General features: G+C 39.7%; 1 protein-coding gene across 14 annotated transcripts in view; it reads left to right on the forward strand.

Annotated features, from left to right (window-relative positions):
• SDCCAG8 (serologically defined colon cancer antigen 8) overlaps window positions 1-20710 on the forward strand; it is a 250651-nt gene that overhangs the window by 129394 nt on the left and 100547 nt on the right. Inside the window, exon 14 of one of the 14 annotated variants that reach the window (XM_021064183.1) lies at window positions 7525-11514. The exons of 12 other annotated variants lie outside the window; for them this stretch is intronic. In XM_021064183.1, the coding sequence (XP_020919842.1) occupies window positions 7525-7624 (100 nt within the window). In that variant the 3' untranslated portion in view covers window positions 7625-11514. Of the gene's footprint in view, window positions 1-4814; window positions 5805-7524; window positions 11515-20710 lie in introns of those variants that run through there. One more of the 14 variants, XM_021064182.1, reaches the window with a different exon arrangement.

The following is a 20710-nucleotide window of genomic DNA, read 5'->3' on the forward strand; positions in this document are numbered from 1 at the left end:
CCAGAACCTGTGCTCCGAAACGCATCTTCACAAATGAGCGTAAAAATGTCTTTCAAAGCTAAACAGAAATACTTTTTGGACTGTAGATTCTCAGTTCATGGGCCAGGAAGCAGGCCTTTTTCATCTCTCTGTCTCGAGCACCAAGTTCGGCAGCAGGCAGTTTGGCAAGATCTCTGCCAATGCTGGATAAAGGCGCCTCTCCTCTGCACTGTTGGTGGAAAGTCAGAAGGAACTGCCTTCATCTGCAGGTGACACTTAGCTCAGGTCAAAAGGCCAAGCTTTCAGCATCTCCTCGTTTGAAGGGGACGACATACCATTTATATGCGTTCTTGCTATCCCATCGTGAACCATTATCTCCTTTTTTTTTCCCCCCCAAATTATTGAAGAATTTTTAGCCTGAAGTTTCCATTTAAAAGTTAAGCTCATTTTTTTTCCCTTATACTCCTTTCATGAATAAATTAAGCCGAGAACGTGTCAAAAATAATTTTAAATGGATATATGTGCCACCAACATCTTCAAGTCCTGAAATAGACGGCCTTGGTACCGTTTTAAATTGTGTCCTCTTTTCCTCCCCCCGCCACCAGGATCAGGGGGAACAGGCTGTCAGAGAGCCAGGAAAGGAAAGACACTTCCTTTTGCCCTCACGGACACCACGGTGCCCGAGCCCGCTCCTCTCCACCTGTTTGACCGACTCAGCACCCCGGTCTCGGTGTGGCCCGGGGCGGGAGAGGTTATGGAGTCCAAGGCTGCCAGAGAGTGTATCTCTGCAGGTTCTGCTTAATGTTCCCTGGCTCGCTCCTCTCAGGCTGTGAAGCCCGAACGTGTGTGCCATGACAATCCACGCTGGGGAGGTACTCTTCTCCCTGCCACACAGGCCCACAGCCTGGAGCATGGTGGCGGCGGCTGCCAACTCATTTTCTGAAGAAGCCCAGAGGAAACTGAGAAAGTATGGCCCACACCGGCTCGCCTGACTCAACAACAATGAACATCAAGTTCAATGAAAATAGGAGGAGAAAAAAAAGCAAGAGCAGAATTGTTATCCTAGTAGCCCTAAGTCTCGATATTTTTCTGCAGGAAAGCTCTGCTTTCCAGTACTAATTTAAGGCAAAAGAAGTATAAACGTCATTAACTGAAGGATGTTTTATTTCTTCTGAATTGGGTATGTGGGTCAGGCCAATACTTAGGCATTACTCTCTTGTAATGTGATGTCTCCCTGATACCCACAAGTAGATTGCACAGTGATTCCGTGGCTGTTAAGTCCTGGAATCAAAGCTCCTTTGAAGGATCCCGAGAAAAGAAGAACGCTGGGGAATAGCCGGTCTCCTCCATGCCCGGCTCAGGCCATGTCCCGTGGAAGACCAAGGGCCCAATTCAAGTAAACAAACTTGGATTCGTCTACTGCTCTATTAGATCAGCTGAGCAAAGGACACAGTTCCCTGAACTCAGGAACTCAGAGTGGGTGCCCAAGGAGTCAGAGAGTGTTTGGGAGCAGCCCCTAAAGCCGATGCCCAGCTGAGGGAAGGCTGCCGCACTTTTGGCTCTGCACAGCCTCTTCCCAGCGAGCGCAGGTCACCTGCAGGAGGGCTGAGTGTCTCCTGTCCTGACCAAGCCGTGGGGAGGGGGGCACAGAGAGAGCATCACAGGGATTCCTGGGGCGGGGGGGGGGGCGCGGTGGGGGGCGGGCAGGACCAGTGTCGGTGTAACTTACCCCTCTGATGCCTATGTAGGTCTGTCTCCAAGAAGTCTGTTGCTAACCAGGGATTTCCCAAAAGAAGGTACCCTATGTTGAGGGACTAGTTATAAACACACAAATATATAGCTCTACCCCCAAAATAAGTATATGAAATAAAGCAACAAGTCACTCTTGGTATAAAGAGATGGAGGTTGGGGGCGTTCAAGACAGGGCCGTGCAGTGGGTTTTAGCAGTATTCGAGATTTTCCGTTTTCTAATAGCAAAGCTGAAGCGCAGTTCACGTGACGGGGCATACTTCTGTTTGTGATTATCTTCTGTCACCTAGGGACAAATCTCTTACTGCACTTTATTTCCTACCGATCTTAACTGTGATTTTATGAGGCCGTATACGAGTGTGAAAATCATTTAAACTCATTCAGGGTTCTGTAAATCTGAGGTGTTGCTCATCTAGTCAGGGACTCCAGCGCTATTAATATAAATTCATGTAAATTAAATTAATTATCAGGCACAATGCATTGCTCAATCTAGAAAACATTAGGGCAATTGAGACATGATCAAATTACTCAAGTCCATTTTGGCAAGGTGGTAGCGTTGACAAATTAGGGACACAAAGAGAGTATATTGTTAAATTTATGACTTCCTATTTTCTAAATCTTAAATAGCCCTCTTAGTCTTCAGAGGAAAACCATCTTGCCATTCCTGACATTGACTATTCGTTAAACCAAGATCTAATGGAAGCAGCTTTGCAACCTAGGGGCTCTTTAAGCTCTCTTTGTCACACTGATGCACTTCTCTCTTAGCCTATTCCTGAAATAAGGCATTTATTCACAATCATTCGCTGTTGAATTAATCATCAATGTCTGGGTTGAGGAAAGAGGATAGTTATATTAAGGAATAATAAAATTCATCTGCAGTGAAAATAAAGCTCATGTCAGAACCACAGATGAACCCAAACTCAGCTCCCACACTCAGACTAATTTGCACAAAGAATTATCTGTTAAAAGTGGAAGAAAGAATGACAGCATGAGACAACTCCTGTAACTAATAAACTTTTTAGGTGCTGTTTCATATGTTTGCTTTTCATTAAATTCAGGAATGGCTGCGACTATGTTGTTGTGATTCAGTCAACATTGATTCCTATCTGTTTTTCATCTACAAAGGCTTAGGGATGCCAGAAAATAAACTGTTAACGGAGAATTAACTTCTTTGGCATGCTTTCATACTTATCTTCCAAATTAAAGAAAATGAAATGGGCAGAAACCGAGTGTAGATTACCTCCTTTTTGTCAAAAATGGTGGGAATTTGAAAATTAATAATAAAAAAGGGAACAGATGCAGTAACATGCCAGAGGGAGATTAATGTGGAGAGTAAAATCTGTGAGCAACAAAACTGAAGCAAACTGAATCAGTGGGAGGTGGTTGTACAATCAAAATCAGGATAAAAGAGAAATTACAAACAACCCTGCACTTGTCAAAGTAGTAGTAATGAAATCCTGACTCTGCCAGCAGTGAGAACCTGTGTTAGCACTTTGGGGTAAGGATGGTAGCCGGGTGCCAGGTAGGAGGGCAGTGCGAGGTTGCTGGGCAGCAGCCATCTTGTGTAGAACAGATGGCACCGAAAGCTGGCAGGGGAGGGGCTCCTTAGCAGAACTAATCAGACAGTAACAGATAGGGCAGCTGGGAAGACTGACCACAGAGAGGGAGTCTGCGGGGTAGCCGAGTGCCATGATGTTTGCAGTGGTGTGCCCATTGGTCTGAGATAAGACCTTGCAACGTCTTTCCCATCTAAGGAAGAGCTGCAACTTTTTGTTGAAAAAGAAAAATGGAGTTGACTTGTATCACGGTTGGGGGTGGGGCGGGTGTCAGGGCAGAGATTGAGAAAGGAAGAATTGTCCATCTCGGCACCGTGTGAGTGAGTCTTCCATCCCAGCTTCAGGGAACTTTGATATTTGCTGTTTGTACGTTTCTGCCCTCCTAGTGTGTGTCGTGTGGCACGTGGATCGATCACTTAATATATTTTGTGCATCAGAGAGTTTGCTGTGTCGAGGCTCTAGTTAAAATTAGAGAAGACTTTTTGATATGATTTCTACCACATATATCTTTCACACGTGAAAACCAAAAGCAGCCCCACGATACACGCACGTTTGTGCTTAGTAATTTCTCATCACCTGACTCAAGCCCTATTTGACTCAGAGCTACATGCGTTTGTGCTTAATAATGTCTCATAACCTGAGCTGATCCATATTTGACTCAAAGCTACTTGCCCATCTTTTTTTTTCCCCTGTGTAACTGTGGATCGAACATCAAAATGTAAGCATAATTCAGAACCTAAAACCTTAAAACAAATTAAGTCATTTTGAAAGAAATGAAATAGAAAACTGACCTGATATATTTAATAACTTATTAAGGAGTCATGGTTTTTTAAATATAAAAGTGGGGCATTTGTGCTAAAACAACTACTCTAACAAAGAAATCCAGATCACCTACATCTGTTTTTGAACTGGTATATTTCTTTCTTTCTTTCTTTCTTTTTTTTTTTTTTTTTTTTTTTTTGCAGAAGGCTTTTAGCTTGGCTCAATTTATTCATTTTGAAGGGGGAGGGGGGCACATTACCAGGATTTGAAATAGGTGGTATAACATAGCCATATGCTATTTATGCAGCAGTTTCTGCAATAAATCTAATTTGGTGCTGTCAAAAAATTAGACTTATTTGATATAGCAGCACATTAGTAAATGATTGTGGCAGTTTTAAAGTTGTCATCTAGTCTCTTCTTACTCTCAACAGAATCTCTCAAATCCATTTTTCCCCCTTGATCCACTCTATGAAAATATCTCAGTTCTTTGTCCTGCAGTCCTGCAGATATTTCCACATCTGAAAGAAGGTCTTGCCTTAAGGTAACTGAGGAAGGGGGTGGAAGAATGAATATCCTCTGTTGTTAAAAGACTTAGGCAGGAAAAAAATCAATAAACCAGAGAAAAAAATAATAGCATTTTCATCATTTTCAATTCTAAGAAAAAGCAGAAATATGAGTCTCCCTCGGAATGTCAATAAATTCAGACCAGTTCTTGATTAAGGAGTGTACGTACTTTATCTTCCATCCTCCTTCCATGTGCTGTTTTAGGAAAACTGATGGGAGAAAGAACACGAACGACACCAGCTCTTGGTCTTTACCTGGCAGCACCCTTAGAATCGGCTTTCCTGGTTCTCTACTGCAACCTGGCAGCATCGCCTCAATGCCTTTTTTATTTTTTTCGGTAAAATTTATGTTTCAGGTGTTAGTATCAAACTATCTCAAACTTCTTCCTAGTGTATCTGTTTAAAAGACAAAATAAGCATCTTGCACATTAGGCAAATTAACCTTAACAGTATTCTTTGAATTCCTTAAATTAGCCCATTTGTCAAATTAATCATCGTATCATTTCCCTGTTCTTTTTCTTACGTATTTATGGACGGGGAAAGTGTGTGTGTGTGTGTGTGTGTGTGTGTGTGTGTGTGTGTGTATGTACATTCATGCATCTGTGTGTGACTATAAGTGATGTTAAACGGAGTGGGTTTTATTTGTTTATGTTCCTATTAAATAAATTTTCCCAAACAAACCTACTAGTGTGTTTTCAAAGGCAGTTTGCTAAGAATGAAGAATTACCTTCACGGTACTTCAAGCAGCCTCTGTTAAACCAGCATTTTGTTAAACTTCTTTCTTCTGTACAGCAGCAAATCAGACCACAGAAGTGATCAAGTTACCTGTATTCTTTTTAGGGTCTTCAAAAGCAGGGATCCAGGTAACCAAACTACCATCAAGCACAGATGACTCTGAAGGGAAAATTACCCAGAGCAGTGTTAACAAACGTGCTGGGTAAATTAGGTACTCCTTTTGAAATTTTCTCCACATAAAAAGAAATTATTTAGAAATTGTGTTTTAGGAAGTTGAAAGAGAAAGCACCTCTTAGAATTCGTATTTTGAGTTCAAAATCCATATATTAAATTGCATTATGTGCATTCATAAGAGTGATTTGTAGGATATAGAGTATTTTGGAGATTAGTAATAAAATTGAAATTAGAGCTGAAAAAGAAGGTCTCTGCTCTTGCGTTTTAAGCTGTCCTCTTTTTGGTTTTATTTTTACTTTTATATTTAGTATTATAATTTTCTTAAAATGTCTGAAAAATTGCTCTGATAAAGTCTTCTATATAAATTATTTTTAATCTTTAAAGCTTTAAGTTTCTAATTTTAAATTACATGTTTTTAGACTTTTTATTAATAAAACCTACTTTCAATTTTATGTCAATAAAATGAAGAGTTTAAATTTTTATCTTTTCTAAAAAGAATTTAAGAAATTTTACAGACTTGATTAATTTTGCTTTATGGAAGCACATGCAAAAAAGATTAAATCAAGGGGTAATTCTTGCAAATCATAAAAGCAACGTTATGAACAAAGTGCCTTTTAGTTTCACATTTGTAACAGTGCTTTGGTTAAAATACGTTTTCTCCTCAAAAGTGATCTTTCTTTTTCTTATAAGAAATTTGAGTTGAGACATTGGTCTGCCTTTTTCCTAAGAAATATGAGTGTCTAAATACTGGTAAATAATTCAACATCAAGTGATTTCATGTCCGATTTATTAAGGGAGGGTAAGTAATTGATAGCTGTAGATGACACAGAATAAATTTAACCGAGACCATCATTTTCACCAAATTTCTGAGTTTATTTCTTTCACAAAACTGGCCTATTGATACAAGCTACATTTCTTCAAATAGATTATGTTTGTTCGGCAGCATGTATTTGAGTATTATACAGAGCTGTTTATTTTTTACATGATGGAATTTAAAATACACGTGAATTGATTTGTGTATCATGGATTAAGGTTTTCAAAGCAAGAACGGAGCTGTGTGTTAATATATAGCTTATAATTGAAATGGTACATATTTGTACATTTTAAGTACTTCAGTGTAAAATGTCTTAATTGGAATACTCTTTCCCTTGGCTAGTTCATTAGTGAAAATATTTATTCCTCAAGTTAATGCTATACAGTATGAAGCAATTTTTACTTAGTGTAAACTTGTTTATGATATTTTGATTTCACTTTAAAACTTTTATTTTGCTTCTTATACATATAGTTCATACTCGATATAATAAGAAGTGCAGACACACATGAAGGAAATACATATCAGCTGTCTGGTTTTACAAATGATCATTAAAACACCATGTCTTACTACTTTGACTCCAAATTATTGTCTTCCCAAACCCAAAAGTAATTTTCACAAGCACATTACACAACAGAACTTCGTCTTCTGCTGGTTAGCGGTAGAGGATTTAAATCCATGCCGACAGTTCATTTGACAATGACCTTGAGGGGCTTTGCTTCTTGAAGAAGAAAGCAGAAGCTTGCGGTAAACAAAGTTCACTTCTGACAGATGGATTGAATGACAGAAAGGTTGCGAGTGCCAGAATAGCCCTGGCAGAGGAGGAAATGTTCAGTGGAATCCAACAGGAGAGGAGGTGTGAACAGGTGCAGGGTTGCTGACGGAAGGGGAACCAGATGGAAGGAGCCAGAGCCAGTTTATTTAAAGGAAAAGGCAGAAAACATTGAAAGGCTGTGCGATCAGTGGCTAAAAGTGTTCATAGAGGAAGGTAAAAATTCACAAAGCAAAACTGCACAGTGGGGTAGCTAACACTTAGCATAATGGTAGTAATTTGTGAGTTTAGTTTGGAAGTTGCAATTGAAATACATTCATCTTGGCTCTTGACACCATCAAGTATAGATATTTGAAAGTTGTTTATTTTTTTCTAAGTTTCTGAGCTTTTTTATCCATCCATTAATTTAATTTTTTTCTCCAGCCAGAAGCTCCGTTATGATAATACTAAAATTGTGTCGTCAGCTCGGAAAAGAAAAAAATTTAAAGTGAAGATTAACATTCCATTCAAATTTATCTTGTGATGCCTCAGTTTTGTTCACATATGGGAAGCAAATGCACGCACTGTTGGGTGACATCTGTAATATCTAAGAAATTTGCAATGTTAAAATAGATGCCGTTGGTTGCTTTTGTTGTTTTAAGTCTCTGTTCATTTCGTGAAGTCCAGTTTGGTTGTTCCAGTTGGAATAATGTTCTCTGAAATACACATTTGCCTGCCCCGATCTGCGGGTTAATTTCTGTTGCTGAGGTTGCCCTGATTTTCATTGACTTTCAGTGACCTGCCTTCAGGCGGACACCTGCAAACTACATATCATTTACAAGGGGAACAGTACACAGTGGGGCTAAGAAGGAGGACTTTCTTGTTTTCTCAGGCATATGAAAATTAAACTTTCTCTCTGTGAACTAAAGACGTCTTTGCTCATCATCTCTCTGGTCACATCTTGCATGTCATTTACGTGGGCCCTTGTCTGCCACTCTTGTTCTTGAAAAGTTCCTGCGTTGTTACATGACTGATAAAAAGATGTCAGTAGAGGAGAGGCGGTTATAAAGCAATCAGCAGGAAAAACAATGAAAATGCACCATTGTTTTTGGATTTTAAAGATCTAGTAATCTCTCCACAAGAACTTCTGCACACTTCTCCCAAAGATGAAATATTCAGAGGCAATTCAGTGAGCACTGTGTTCATATTCCCCATCTCAGAGCAGCCTGGATCAAATAGATTCCATCACATTTGATTAGGGCATTCTGATTTTAGCGAAAATGTCCGGGATCCGTGGCATGCTTTTGTCAGTAAAGAGAAAGAACTGAAATTCGATGAGCCGTTACAGAAGATGGTGATTTACACCTATAGTGTTTGTGGAGATCAACACTCTTGGTCACTTTTTTTAAAGACTGGATGAGGCTAAATGTAACGATTCCTTCGAAGGGGAAATAGTGATTTCTTCTAATAAAGGGGAACTGATAACCTGTTTTTAAAAATCAGCTCTAAAATGTGCTTCTTTCCTTCAACTCATTAAGATTTCATCTAATAGCTATTCTAAAGTTTTACATATACTTGATTAGAACATACTTGCTTTAATTATAATGTAATGATTTTGCCATCTCTTACATCATAGTTAGTACCTTTGTATAGTAATGCTGCTAGCATGGTGCCGCTGTTTAAAATAATACCATAAAACTCACTTGAATTTTGGGGTCCGGGTTGGAAGGTAGTAAAGGAAACTGCAACAATTAGTGTCATCATTTGATATTCGTACTGCAAATTAAATTGCAGGTTCTTTGTAGGTAGAACTAATAGCTTTCCAGAAATGTGAAACTTAGTTGTACTCAGTTTAGCATCTTACATCATAGGGGTCTTCAGTTTGCTTTTTGAATGAAGGGCTAAAGGGTGGATTGCTATTAAATAGGCATTCATGCAGCATTTACTGAGTGCATGTTCTATTCCAGGTACTTGGGGAATATTTAGGCACTGTAAAATTGTTAAATGAAGAGAGCATGCGCCTTCTTTACAGGTATCCTACAACCTAGTGGACAAGGTTTATGTAACTACATACTTTGTGCGTGCGTGTATGCAAAATCTAGGAAACACTACAGTTAGAGTCATAAACTTTCTTTACCTCAAGATCATCTTAAAAGACTGAAGTGATGAGGTAATTACTCATGATAATGACTCATTATAATATGTGAGAACCGAGATGCGGAGAACCTCAGTGCTTTGCCCAAGGTCAACAGTCATTTAGCAGAAGCTGAAAGAAGAGCTTCCATCTCCTTGCTCTTGGTCTAGTGCTTTCTCCTGCATTCTAGTGCTTACTCCTTTGTACTCATGGACAGTATGACTTGTCTGAAAAAGCTCATTAAAATCTGTCTGTAGAAATCTCCTACAACCTGTTGCCAAAGGGGAAAATAATTTTCTTTGTTTCTTTCTTTGGCCACACCCACGGCAGGTGGAAGTTCCCAGGCCAAGGATCAACTCCTGCCACAGCAAAGACCCACCCAAGCCGCTGCAGTGACAACCCCAGATCCTTAACCAACAAGAGAACTCTCAAGAGAAAATAATTTTCTTTTTGGACTCAGGTCCGTGCTCCCAGTTCTTAAAGCAAGAAAAGCAGAGGTTTAACCTATAAACAACAATTACCCTCTCCTCAGAATACTCCTCCTGGGTGGGAGTGGTGGTAAAGAGAGCTCTCGGGACACACAGTCTCCTCCATGAGAACACATTACCCACATTAACTCAGTCTCCATGGAACCCTTCCAGGTAGATTCTGCCATGAGCCCCGTTTTACAGATAAGAAAACTGAGGTGTCTAGGTTAATACTTTGACCAAAGTCACAGCGCCATCAAGTGGTGGAGTTGGGGTTCAAGCCTCGGCCGTAAGGCAGGCTCCAGAACACAGACTTTGGTTTTCAGTATTTCCCACATTTATGTGACTTAGGGAAACTTTTCTAGTAAAAAAAGAAAGAAAAGAAAAGAAAAGAAAAAAAAAAAAAAAACACCTGATTCCTCCACATAGCTCCCAGGAGTCCGGTACTGGGGAATATACAAAACAATCTAAATTACTTTGTGGTAGGAAAACAGAATTATCACATGGGAATTATTTGTCTCCTTATCTCACCAGTGACTCTGGAACTTCACTCTTTGCCCCACCTCCCGTTTTACTTTGATTCACGAAGGGAAGAGGGAGGTCAGTAACTCCCCCTTTAGGTGTCGTCGGTGTTCTAACGTGGAAGAAAGAGGGAGCAACATCTCTGGCCTGTAACTTGAACATCAGCTAGAGGTGCCAGGGTCACCTTACAGGAAGTTCTTCCGTATCTCCTGTTCCAACCTTGCCTTTCTATGTTAACAGTTCTGGAAAATAAATTTGACGTTGAAATAACGAGGCACCTTTCAAAGCTTGGCTCTTAGAGTAAGATTTTATAGAATAAAATATTATAGGCACTTTGGGGCATCAATTATTTTAAACCATCTTCTGCTATGAATCATCGATGCAGACTTAAAGAGTGGGACCCCAAGTCAAACTCTGCAGTAGACTTTATTCTCCTTCAGCTCCTGGCCCACTGCTATTCCCCCCCTTGTTGTGTGTCCTTTCCTGTATCCTGAAGAAACACCACAACTCGTGGGCAGTAATATCCGGAAGTTGAGAAGTTTAGCACTGGTAAGGTGTTATTGTTTCTGTAAATACACTCGAAGGTGCCTATCATTTATAAGTATTTCAAGTGCTATTTTCTAGAAATGACCGTGTTATGATAGTGATTACAACTGTGATTCTCTTGAGGGTTTACTCTGTGTGGTCCTGGTTTTCCCACTCTCCTTTCCGGATTCTTGAATTGTACTTCTTCCAGCAAATAAATTCCACCAACGTTTGTAGAGGTTTGAAACCATCCAGTGGCTTATTTGTATTCCATGAAGAGCAGATAATGTTTTGCAATAAGTGAAAACTACAAAGGCATCAGATTAACTCGCCAGGCAGGAGGATAGTTTATGAAATTGGCTGACAGATTGATTGACTAACTAATACTCTTGATAGACTTTGAAACCATTCGTTTCTTACTAGAAACAAGTAATGAATGAATGATAGGAGGCTGATGGCTGAAGATTCAGGAAATAAATCTGTGGGGGGGGCAGGGATCTCCTAGAGAATCTGCTATTTCCCATTTAACAATTACAGAAAGACTATTAAATGATAAAACATTTTCAATTATATGCACATTAACTTATTAGGAGTCTGTAATCCATGTACGTAACTGGACATTTTTCTATAATTTGCCAGCTTGGCTGTATGGAATAATTTTTAATATGCTTCGTAATTTAATTTTAAATATGAATATGTATTTGGGGAGCTGCTTCAAACCAAATCTGATTTGCCAAAAAAAAAAAAAAAAGAAAAGACTCTGTATGGTTGCATTTGTATAATAGGGTGACTTCTTTAGGTTTAGCTATTCTTTGTTTTCTATCAGAATTTGTCTTTGTTTCTCCTTTCAAGTAATGGTGAAATTTATTAATATATTAAATAAATGATTTATTATTAACATATTAAACATTCTCTTATTAAATAATATTTAATAAGAAATGTATTAATTTATTAAATATTATTTTACTATTAAAAATAAGAGATTTATTTATATATTAAATATTACTAAAGTATTATGAAATAAGAAAGAAGAAACTTATTAGTGTAGTCAATATGATTTTAATAGTTTTTGCTTTTTATAAAAATTTTGAGATTTTCTATCTTCATAAAGTACGTAACGTAGCAGCATTTGACAACATAGTTATTTTCGTCTGTGGAACATCAGGATTACAAACCATGCTTTGCTTTACAGAAGGAGAAAAGGAGTTAGGCTCAAAAAAGCGCTGTCCGGTAGAACTACAATGGGAGCCATGAAATGCAAGCCATGCACTTAATTTACAATTTTCAAATAGTCATGTTTAGAAAGGTCAAAAGACACAGATGAAATTCATTTTAATAACAGTATATTTAACCCAGTGTATGGGGAAAAAAGTATCATTCCATCATGTGATCAATATACATTAATCAGATACATTTTTTCTCATTCTTCACAGCAGTCCCATAGGTATTTCTCCTACTCGTGGCACAGCTCACTTCAATCCAGCCACATTTCAAATGCTTGGTAGCCACATGTGAGGTAGCCGTAGACCTCTCGTTCGTCAGTCTTCCTGGCTTTTCCACAAAACGCAGTGTAGATGCAGTCATGAACCCTAAAGTCTATTTCTACAATAACTGGAATCATTCTATGCAAATAATAAAATCCCGTCAGCTTTTGTAAAAAGTTTGAAGCCAGTAGCCAGGACTAACTTGGATTAGTTTTTTTCTGAGGAACTGTCACTTTGAGAGGAGGAGGCGGCTGGAGAAAGAAGCTGAACAATTAGCTCTACCAGCAGCAGGTCACAATAAGTTCTTCCACAGCTTACTGTCCCGTCTTCACCTTTACATCGTAAGAGCGATGGAAAGTAAACTTGCCAAATAATTAATTTGAAGGTAGAGTCTAACCTTTCAAATGATGATCTGGGCTGGATGTTGCTGGTTGCTTTCTATAGGCTATCTCACACATTCGGATAATATCATTTTCCTAAATGATAAAATGAGCCTTTAGACAGAAGGTCCTCTCTGATGTCACATGGCTAGCAGATGGTGGGGGCAGGGTTCGGACCTCCATAGCGTGCGTCCAGAGCCCAAGCTCACTCCCACTGTGCAACACCTCCTCCCCCTGGGTAGCAAATTGAGGAGATTTTTTATTCTTTCTTCAAGGTTGATTGTCCTTGAGATAATTATATTGATTGCTACACTCTGAGTAGTCAGTCACCTTTTAGGAAATAATGATAACAACAATAATGATATTGGAGTTCCCTGGTGGCGCAGTGGGTTGAGGATCTGGCATCGTCACTGCTGTGGCTCAGGTTGGATCCTTGGCCCCAGAACGTCCACATGCCACAGGTGAGGTCCAAAAAAATAATAATAACACTACCAATTAATATTTGTGAGCACTTATGATGTACCAGCCCTATAGTAAGTACATCTTACATATGATATCCTGGTGGTTCTATATGGAGATGTACTGTTAATAACCCCCTTTTCACATTTGAAAAACCTGAGTGATCCAGGAAGTGACTCGCCTAGGCTACACAGCTAGTAGGTGGGGGTATTGGGACTCTGAAGCCAGGTCTGGCTGACACCAAAGTCTGCACTCTTCCTCCGCCCCTCCTTGTGTACCAAGAATAACCAACCCAGGGAGTTCCTGTTGTGGCTCAGAGGAAACAAATTTGTGGCTAGTATCCATGAGGATGCAGGTTCGATCTCTAGCCTTGCTCAGTGGGTTAAAAATCCAGTGTTGCTGTGAGTTGTGTAGATCCACAGACATGGCTTGGATCTGGTGTTGCTGTGGCTGTGGTGTAGGCCGGCAGCTACAGCTTGGATTCCACCCCTAGCCTAGGAACCTCCATATACCATGGATGCGAAGCAAAAAAAAAAAAAAAAAAAAAAAAGGAAGAAGAAGAATAACCAGCCCAGCCCAGCTGGTAGTGGAGCTTATGTACTAAGGGATAAAGGCCCAAAGTACAATATTGGTTTTAGACATATTTTAGTTGCTTATATTCCTTTTCTCAGGGCACAGATTCCACTGGCTTGGGTAAGTTCAAGGCAGGCTAACTTCTAGAAATGAGTTTGAATATAGATTTAAAATAAAGAAGACAGCAGGTTTTCAGGACTAGAAAGGGCAGCTCTGCAGCTATAGGAATGAGAAGGATGATGGCCTAGAACTGGCTTGAGGAAGAAGAAAATCCAGCAAACACTTTCTGTTTCTGAAGCAGAGAAAACAGTTAAGGATGTAGATAGGAAGAGTTACAAGCAAGTATTACAAGCCAAATAGAAATAAGGTTAAATCATAAAATGACTAAAGGGAAAAATGTTTTGATGAAGAAAATGAACTAATTACTATGACAAGAACCATGGTTTTCTTATTTAGAAGACTGGGAATCATACTAGAGTAAGAATTTGAAAACTTGGGCTCAGGTCAATATTTTGTTCTGTAAGTGCTGGTACTTTTCAGCTCCAGAATTTTGTGTAACAGTGAGGAGAGGTTATAGAGATCTCAATGAAGCTTTAAAAATGAACTGTTTCTGTTATCAAGCCAAGGTCAGTCAGGAGACCACAAGTTTCTGTTATCAAGCCAAGGTCAGTCAGGAGACCACAATCCTAATTTCTCAGAACAGTGAAACTCCCCCCTAGCCATTTTCATTATAGCACTTCCCCCCTTCCTCAGACTTAGAATTCTGGTAAATTCAGCCGTTTAACACATAGCCATAAACTGAGATAAATTTAAAAGTACTTTCAGGAAGTAAATAACTATCACAAAGCCCTTGCACTTTTCTGCGTAGGACCAGTGGAACTTATCCTAAGCATCACTTTTATATACTAAAAAAAATAATCTGGGAGTTCCCATTGTGGCTCAGCAGTAAAATGAACCCGACTAATACCAATGAGGATGTGGATTTTATCCCTGGCCTCACTCTGTCGGGGAGGTGGCATTGCCATGAGCCGTAGTGTAGGTCACAGGCACGGCTTGGATCCCACATTGCAGTGGTTGTGGTGTAGGCCAGCAGCTGTAGCTCTGATTCGACCCCTCGCCTGGGGACTTCCATATGCTGAGGGTGCAGCCCTAGAAAGCAAAACACACACACACACACAAAAAAAAAACCCAGAAACATAACAAAACAAAAAACGTGGCAGTAAATCATAGCAAAAACAACCAATAAAACAATTATGAGAAGCCGATCAGTGCTTCTGTATGCTTTCTGTTTCTTTAGAATAACATCAGAGACCTTTCAGGCAACAAATGATATTGAGTGCCTGCTATTTCTGGTCCCTGAGTCAGGCACCCAAAGATAACAGCCATGAGCTGTGATTCTCAGGAGCTTCCCAGCAGAGGGAATGCAGCAGCAAGCAGGCCTCCCTCAGTCCAAATCATGAACCTGGACTACAAAGAGTTTGTTACAGTTGGTGTAGTTTGCTTAAGGAAGCAGAGACATAATTAATATATTTTAGACATAGTTCTGCTGCAGATGGTCAGGCTTCTATATGCCAAATACCTGGAAAATCCTCTTTTGTGGAACATCTCCTCTCCAAACAGTCCAGATAAATGAAGCATTACTTACTCTGTTATACTTGAGAAATTAGATATCATGGAATGTATTTAGTAATTGTCACTCTTGTTATTGTAACATATTTCTGAATAAATTTAATAGCCACAAAGTAACTAACATGTTCCCCATTTAAAAATAAATCCTAGGAGTTCCCATCGTGGCTCAGCGGAAACGAGTCTGAGTAGTATCCATGAGGACACAGGTTCGATCCCTGGCCTCGCTCATTGGGTTAAGGATCCAGCAATGCCATGAGCTGTGGGGTAGGTTACAGATGTGGCTTGGATCAGGCATTGCTGTGGCTGTGGTATAGGCCAGCAGCTGCAGTTCCAATTCCACTCCTAGCCTGGGAACCTCCATAAGCCACAGCTGCAGCTCTAAGAAGACAAAAAAAAAAAAAAAAAAAAAAAAATTTCCTAGAAATTAAAAAACATTTTGCATATAAAATAGAAACTCATTTTAATCAATTGCACTACAGTTTGACAATGATTCGACAGGTTACAGAAATGCCATTATAATGTATATTGAGCCTACTGATATCTAATTTGAAGCTACCCCTCGGAAGGATTATTAGGAAACTGATATTTTTTCAGAGAGGAAAGACAAGAATGGACTGACGTGATAGTTTACGCAGAAAACTCAGAGGTGGAAATATGAATATTTTGACAATATGAAGAGGCAAAGGCAAAATCATGATCTAATTTATTTCATGCAATAGCATATTTGTTCTTATTCTTTAGTCTTTAGCATTGAGCTCATAGTATCATAAGATAGAATAGAGGCGGGCCCGACATTCTCCCAGGAACTCTGATCCATACAAGCACTCAGTTCGTCTGAGACATCCAAGCTACTTAAAACCTTTGAAGGCTGAAAATCCTGCAATGTGCATTTGATGGCTCTTCACTCTCTGTATCTACCTAGGGTTTCTACAACATCTACGAAACAATGACAGAAATTGCTCTTGCTATTGCTGTAGTAATAAGTGCTCTCCCTGCTTCTAATGTTGTCCCTCGCCCATCTGTTCCCGGCACTGCCGCCAGAGTGATCTTTCTAAAGCTCGAGTGTGATCACAACACTCCCCTGCTTGAAACCCTACATTGGCTCCCTCTTTCCCTGAGGATGAAGTCCTTAAAAATAGCTTCCCGTCCTGGCTCCTGCCTACATCTCCAGTCTCCTCTTTCTTCCATCTCCCCTCCACCAACTGCTCGCTTCTACCCCACAACACACATATTCCACCCTCTGGTCGTGCCAATACTGTTTGCAGTTTTCCAGGAGGCACCTGATTCGCTCCCCCACCCCCGGCCTTTGCACCAGTTGTCCACTTCACTTGTAACAATCTTCTCCTCATTCTTTATGTGGCTCATTTACTACTCATTTTAAGCCTCAGATATTTTAAGCTTCCTGGAATCCTCCCTCTCTGTGCCTAGCCACTCCCCAACTCCCATCCTATCCACTGTAAGACAGCAGGAAATTTAGCTCCCCTTTAATATTTACTTTACCATTTTAGTTGTTCTTTGGCATCTGTTTTCTTTGCCAGACCACGAACACTTTGGAGAGATGGCTGTAGCCTGTGTCTTGTATACTGATGCCTCCCCACGCTTCTGTGCCTGGTGCAGAGTAGGTGTTTAGGTATTTGTTGAATGGATGAGCAGTAGAATTTGACTAAACTTCTCATGCAAGGCAATGCTCTGAAATGGAAAGGACACCAAACTTACGACTAGCTGTTGGGTGTTAAGAAAAATCTCTTAAGTCTCTGAGCTTAAAGATGCCTCATCTCTCAAGGATGTCTGTTCCATCTCCCTTTCTTACAGAATTAGTATGAAGAGTAGAGAGGTCAGTGCATTTGAATGCGCTTTGTAAAACAGGAAGCAAAGACGTGTGGAAGATGATGAGATGATAAGAGTCTGTGGTTTGTCTTGGGTAAATGTGAGTTGTGCAGGCAGCGTAATAGACGCAGGCACTGTCTAGTCAACACACTCTCCTTGGCCTTGAAGGTTTGAGTTTTCGAATTATTTTGGAGGTGTTGTGAGAGAGCTTTTTGGAGGAAAAATATTTTTAGGAATTTTTAAGAATTATTTCCTTCCTTCTGTGTTGATTCCTTTGAAAGAAGTTGACCTCCTTTGTTTCTGCTTCCTTTCCTAGAAGTGACTTGTGCTGTGCTCTGATAACTCATCTCTCAACCTCGTACTTAAAATTCTGACATACTTTGCAGTGAATAAAATAGAAATAATTTACTCTAGGAAATGTTTGACACCATAAAGTGTTTTGCATACTTGAGGAAGTAGGAATTACTGAATCCTAGTCCTCCTATATTTTTCTTTCCCTACTTGTTCCATCCCAGTATTTCTACCTTTGCTCAAGTATGAGAACATAGTCCTTGTTCGTAATCAATAAGTATAGGACTATGGTTCTTCTCAAACATGTATGATGTCATGCTGTCTACTGATTTTACTATTGTTTTTATCTTGTTATTATTGTTAATAACAATAATTAAAGTACTGGCCAAAGTGGAGATTATTTTATCCATTCTCTTCTTCTCATCAGTAGACAGGATGATCCTTAAACCTGTAAGGATACTTAGTACTTTCAATCTCTTAACAGTTGTTCATTCATTTATTCACTTGTTCATTCATTCGTCAAATACTTGTTGACCACACAGTTGTGTTTCATGCACCATGCTGGTCTCTTGGGATAAATTAGTGAGCAGAATAAAGGTCTCTGTTCTTCAGGCACTAACATTCCAATTAAGATGTGCATGTCTGATTTTCCTTAGGAGTCTGTGGTCAGCTTGAGGCAAGAGATGTATTTATATACCTTTTAATGTTTTTGCAGACGTCGATATTTTTCTTTAAGGATACAGCTAATTGATGGTGTCATGGTAGGAGGAAGTGATCAGTGACATATAGGACAAATGAGAAAGGAGAAGGAGAACCATCTTGGGACTGGGCTACCAAGATAGGTAATATAGGTATAAAGTCACACACATGTAGATAAGTGAAATAAGACTCTTGTCCTTTACCTCATTTCTCTGCATCCCTGACAGAATAACATTGAAGCATAGAGATTTGTACTGTGGACATTAGACTCAGGTAGGCCCTTAGTAACTGGTAGACTTTGAATGAACTTTACAGCCTCTCTAGGCCCCAGTTATCTCATTTATAAAGTGAAGGTCATAAGAGAACCTACCATTTAGGGTTGCGTGAGATTATAAGGATACATGTAAAGAACTTAGCTTATGGTAAACACTAATGAATAATATGTCACTAAAATTATTAATATTTTAAGGTAGGATTTTTTTTTTCCTGCCCTATTTTCACAAAGAACCCCTGGATTGAAAGAATTAAGTTACTGGAGTTCCTGCTGTGGTGCAACAGGATCAGCGGTGTTTTGGGAGCCCTGGGACAAGATTTGTATCCTTAGCCCGGCACAGTAGGGTAAGGATCTGGCATTGATGCAGTTTTGGCTTAGGTTGCAACTATAGCTTGAATATGATCTCTGGCCTGGGAACTTCATATGCTGCTGGGCTGCCAAAAAAAAAAAAAGAATTAAAATTACTTGTTTGTGGTTACGTGGGTAATAAGGAGGTAGATACTATACTTGAAGCCTCTAGCTTTGTGAGCTTTCTGCTATACTCTGTTGCCTCTTAAGGTATGGTTTTTCCAGAACACAAAGAGAATCAAGTGAAAAATGCTGTGTGTGTTTTTTTAAAAAAAAAAGCATTAACAGATAGACACCGCTATATATAAAATAAATTAAAAACAAGGATTTATTGTACAGCACAGGGAACTATATTCAGTAGCTCATAATAAACTATAACAGAAAAGAATCTGAATCACTTTGCTGTACACCTGAAACTAATGCAGTATTGTAAATCAACTATCGTTCAATTTAAAAAAGCTAAATGATAAACAAGTATTTAACTCTAGTTAAACTCATAGATTCACTTTCCATAGTAGATTAACAATTTTGAAAATACTTTCTGTGTATACTAAGGTTGAAAAAAATGAGCATGTTAAAATAATGGATTCCAAGTTTCCCACTGTGGAGGAAGTGTAACACTTATAGAAAGAGGGAAGACTAGGTTCTACCTATGTTGTTGGACTGGAATTAGAAACATCAGTGTGTGTGTGTATTCCTATAGAGACATATAGACAAATATTCATATTTGTACTTACACATTTAGATGTATATTTGTATCCTGGCCCTGTTTACTAAGTCAAGACTTGTCAGCAGCAGTGAGCACCACTTAGTGACAGATCTTGGTTTCTAAATACCACTAAAAAGCACAAAATGCTGATTCCAGGGCTGGCAAAGGACAGTGCAAGATGAACCTGGAACATCTTGTAGGGATCTAGAACCAAGAGGTGCACAAGGATAACGGAGATATTCTTGCAATAACCAGCTCGAACGGGGTTCCCACTGGCCAAGTCTAGGATGAGTTGAACTTAAAAATAAGTGATGATCATAATGGCTTATAACCCAGTGAATAACACCAGACTCCGGCATTCCCGTCATGGCGTAACGGAAATGAATCCGACCAGGAAACATGAGGTTGCGGGTTCAATCCCTGGCCTTGCTCAGTGGGTTAAGGATCTGGTGTTGCCGTGAGTGGTGGTGTATGTAGGTTGCAGATGCAGCTCGGATCCTGCGTTGCTGTGTTGTAGGCTGGCAGCTACAGCTCCGAGTAGATGCCTAGCCTGGAAACCTCCATATGCTGCAGGTGCAGCCCTAAAAAAAAAAAAAAAAAAAAAAAAAGACAAAAGGCAAAACAAACAAACAAAAAAACCAGAATCCATGACTCCACAGTGATGTCAAGAAGTTAATAAATGAGAGAGAGAGGAGAGTTCTTCCTTACAGCACAGAGTTAACTAATGAATAAGAAAGAATGTTAGAGTGGAAAAGTCGTCATTATATATAAAACTAGGAGGTTTGATGAGGAAAAGGATAATCACATGGTCTTATGTTACCTACAGAGAGGGGAATAGTAACTTAGAGTGGAGAAGCCTGGGGGAGACCGTCTAACCCATGGTGTGCCGAGGCTGGCTGGTACCGCTCATGAAAACCAATTATGTGTGTTTCTCGCCTGGTTAGTTCAGCGATGTCACTTTGGTAGCTTACAGTGGGCCCTGGTAGAAGTATTGATACTAAAAATTGGCAAACACTCAAATCCATGATAAAATATTTTCTAGCACACCCATAACATCGACCAGGTGATCAAAGATGTCACCGTTATTGGGACAAGTGGATCTTCATGTGTCTTAACTCACAACGGCCCCCTGCTTCTTCCCTGTAATTCCATCAAGAATGGCACTCAGCTAGTGAGCATGTTGTTACCCCAAGATGATGCTGTCACAAAGCTCTCGATAATGAGGGTTTGTTTTTGCTCTTTCAGGGCCGCACTCATGGCATATGGAAGTTCCCAGGCTAGGGGTCGAATCAGAGCTACAGCTGCTGCC

The sequence above is a fragment of the Sus scrofa genome, chromosome 10, assembly GCF_000003025.6.
Source record: "Sus scrofa isolate TJ Tabasco breed Duroc chromosome 10, Sscrofa11.1, whole genome shotgun sequence".
Taxonomy (NCBI): Eukaryota; Metazoa; Chordata; class Mammalia; order Artiodactyla; family Suidae; genus Sus; species Sus scrofa.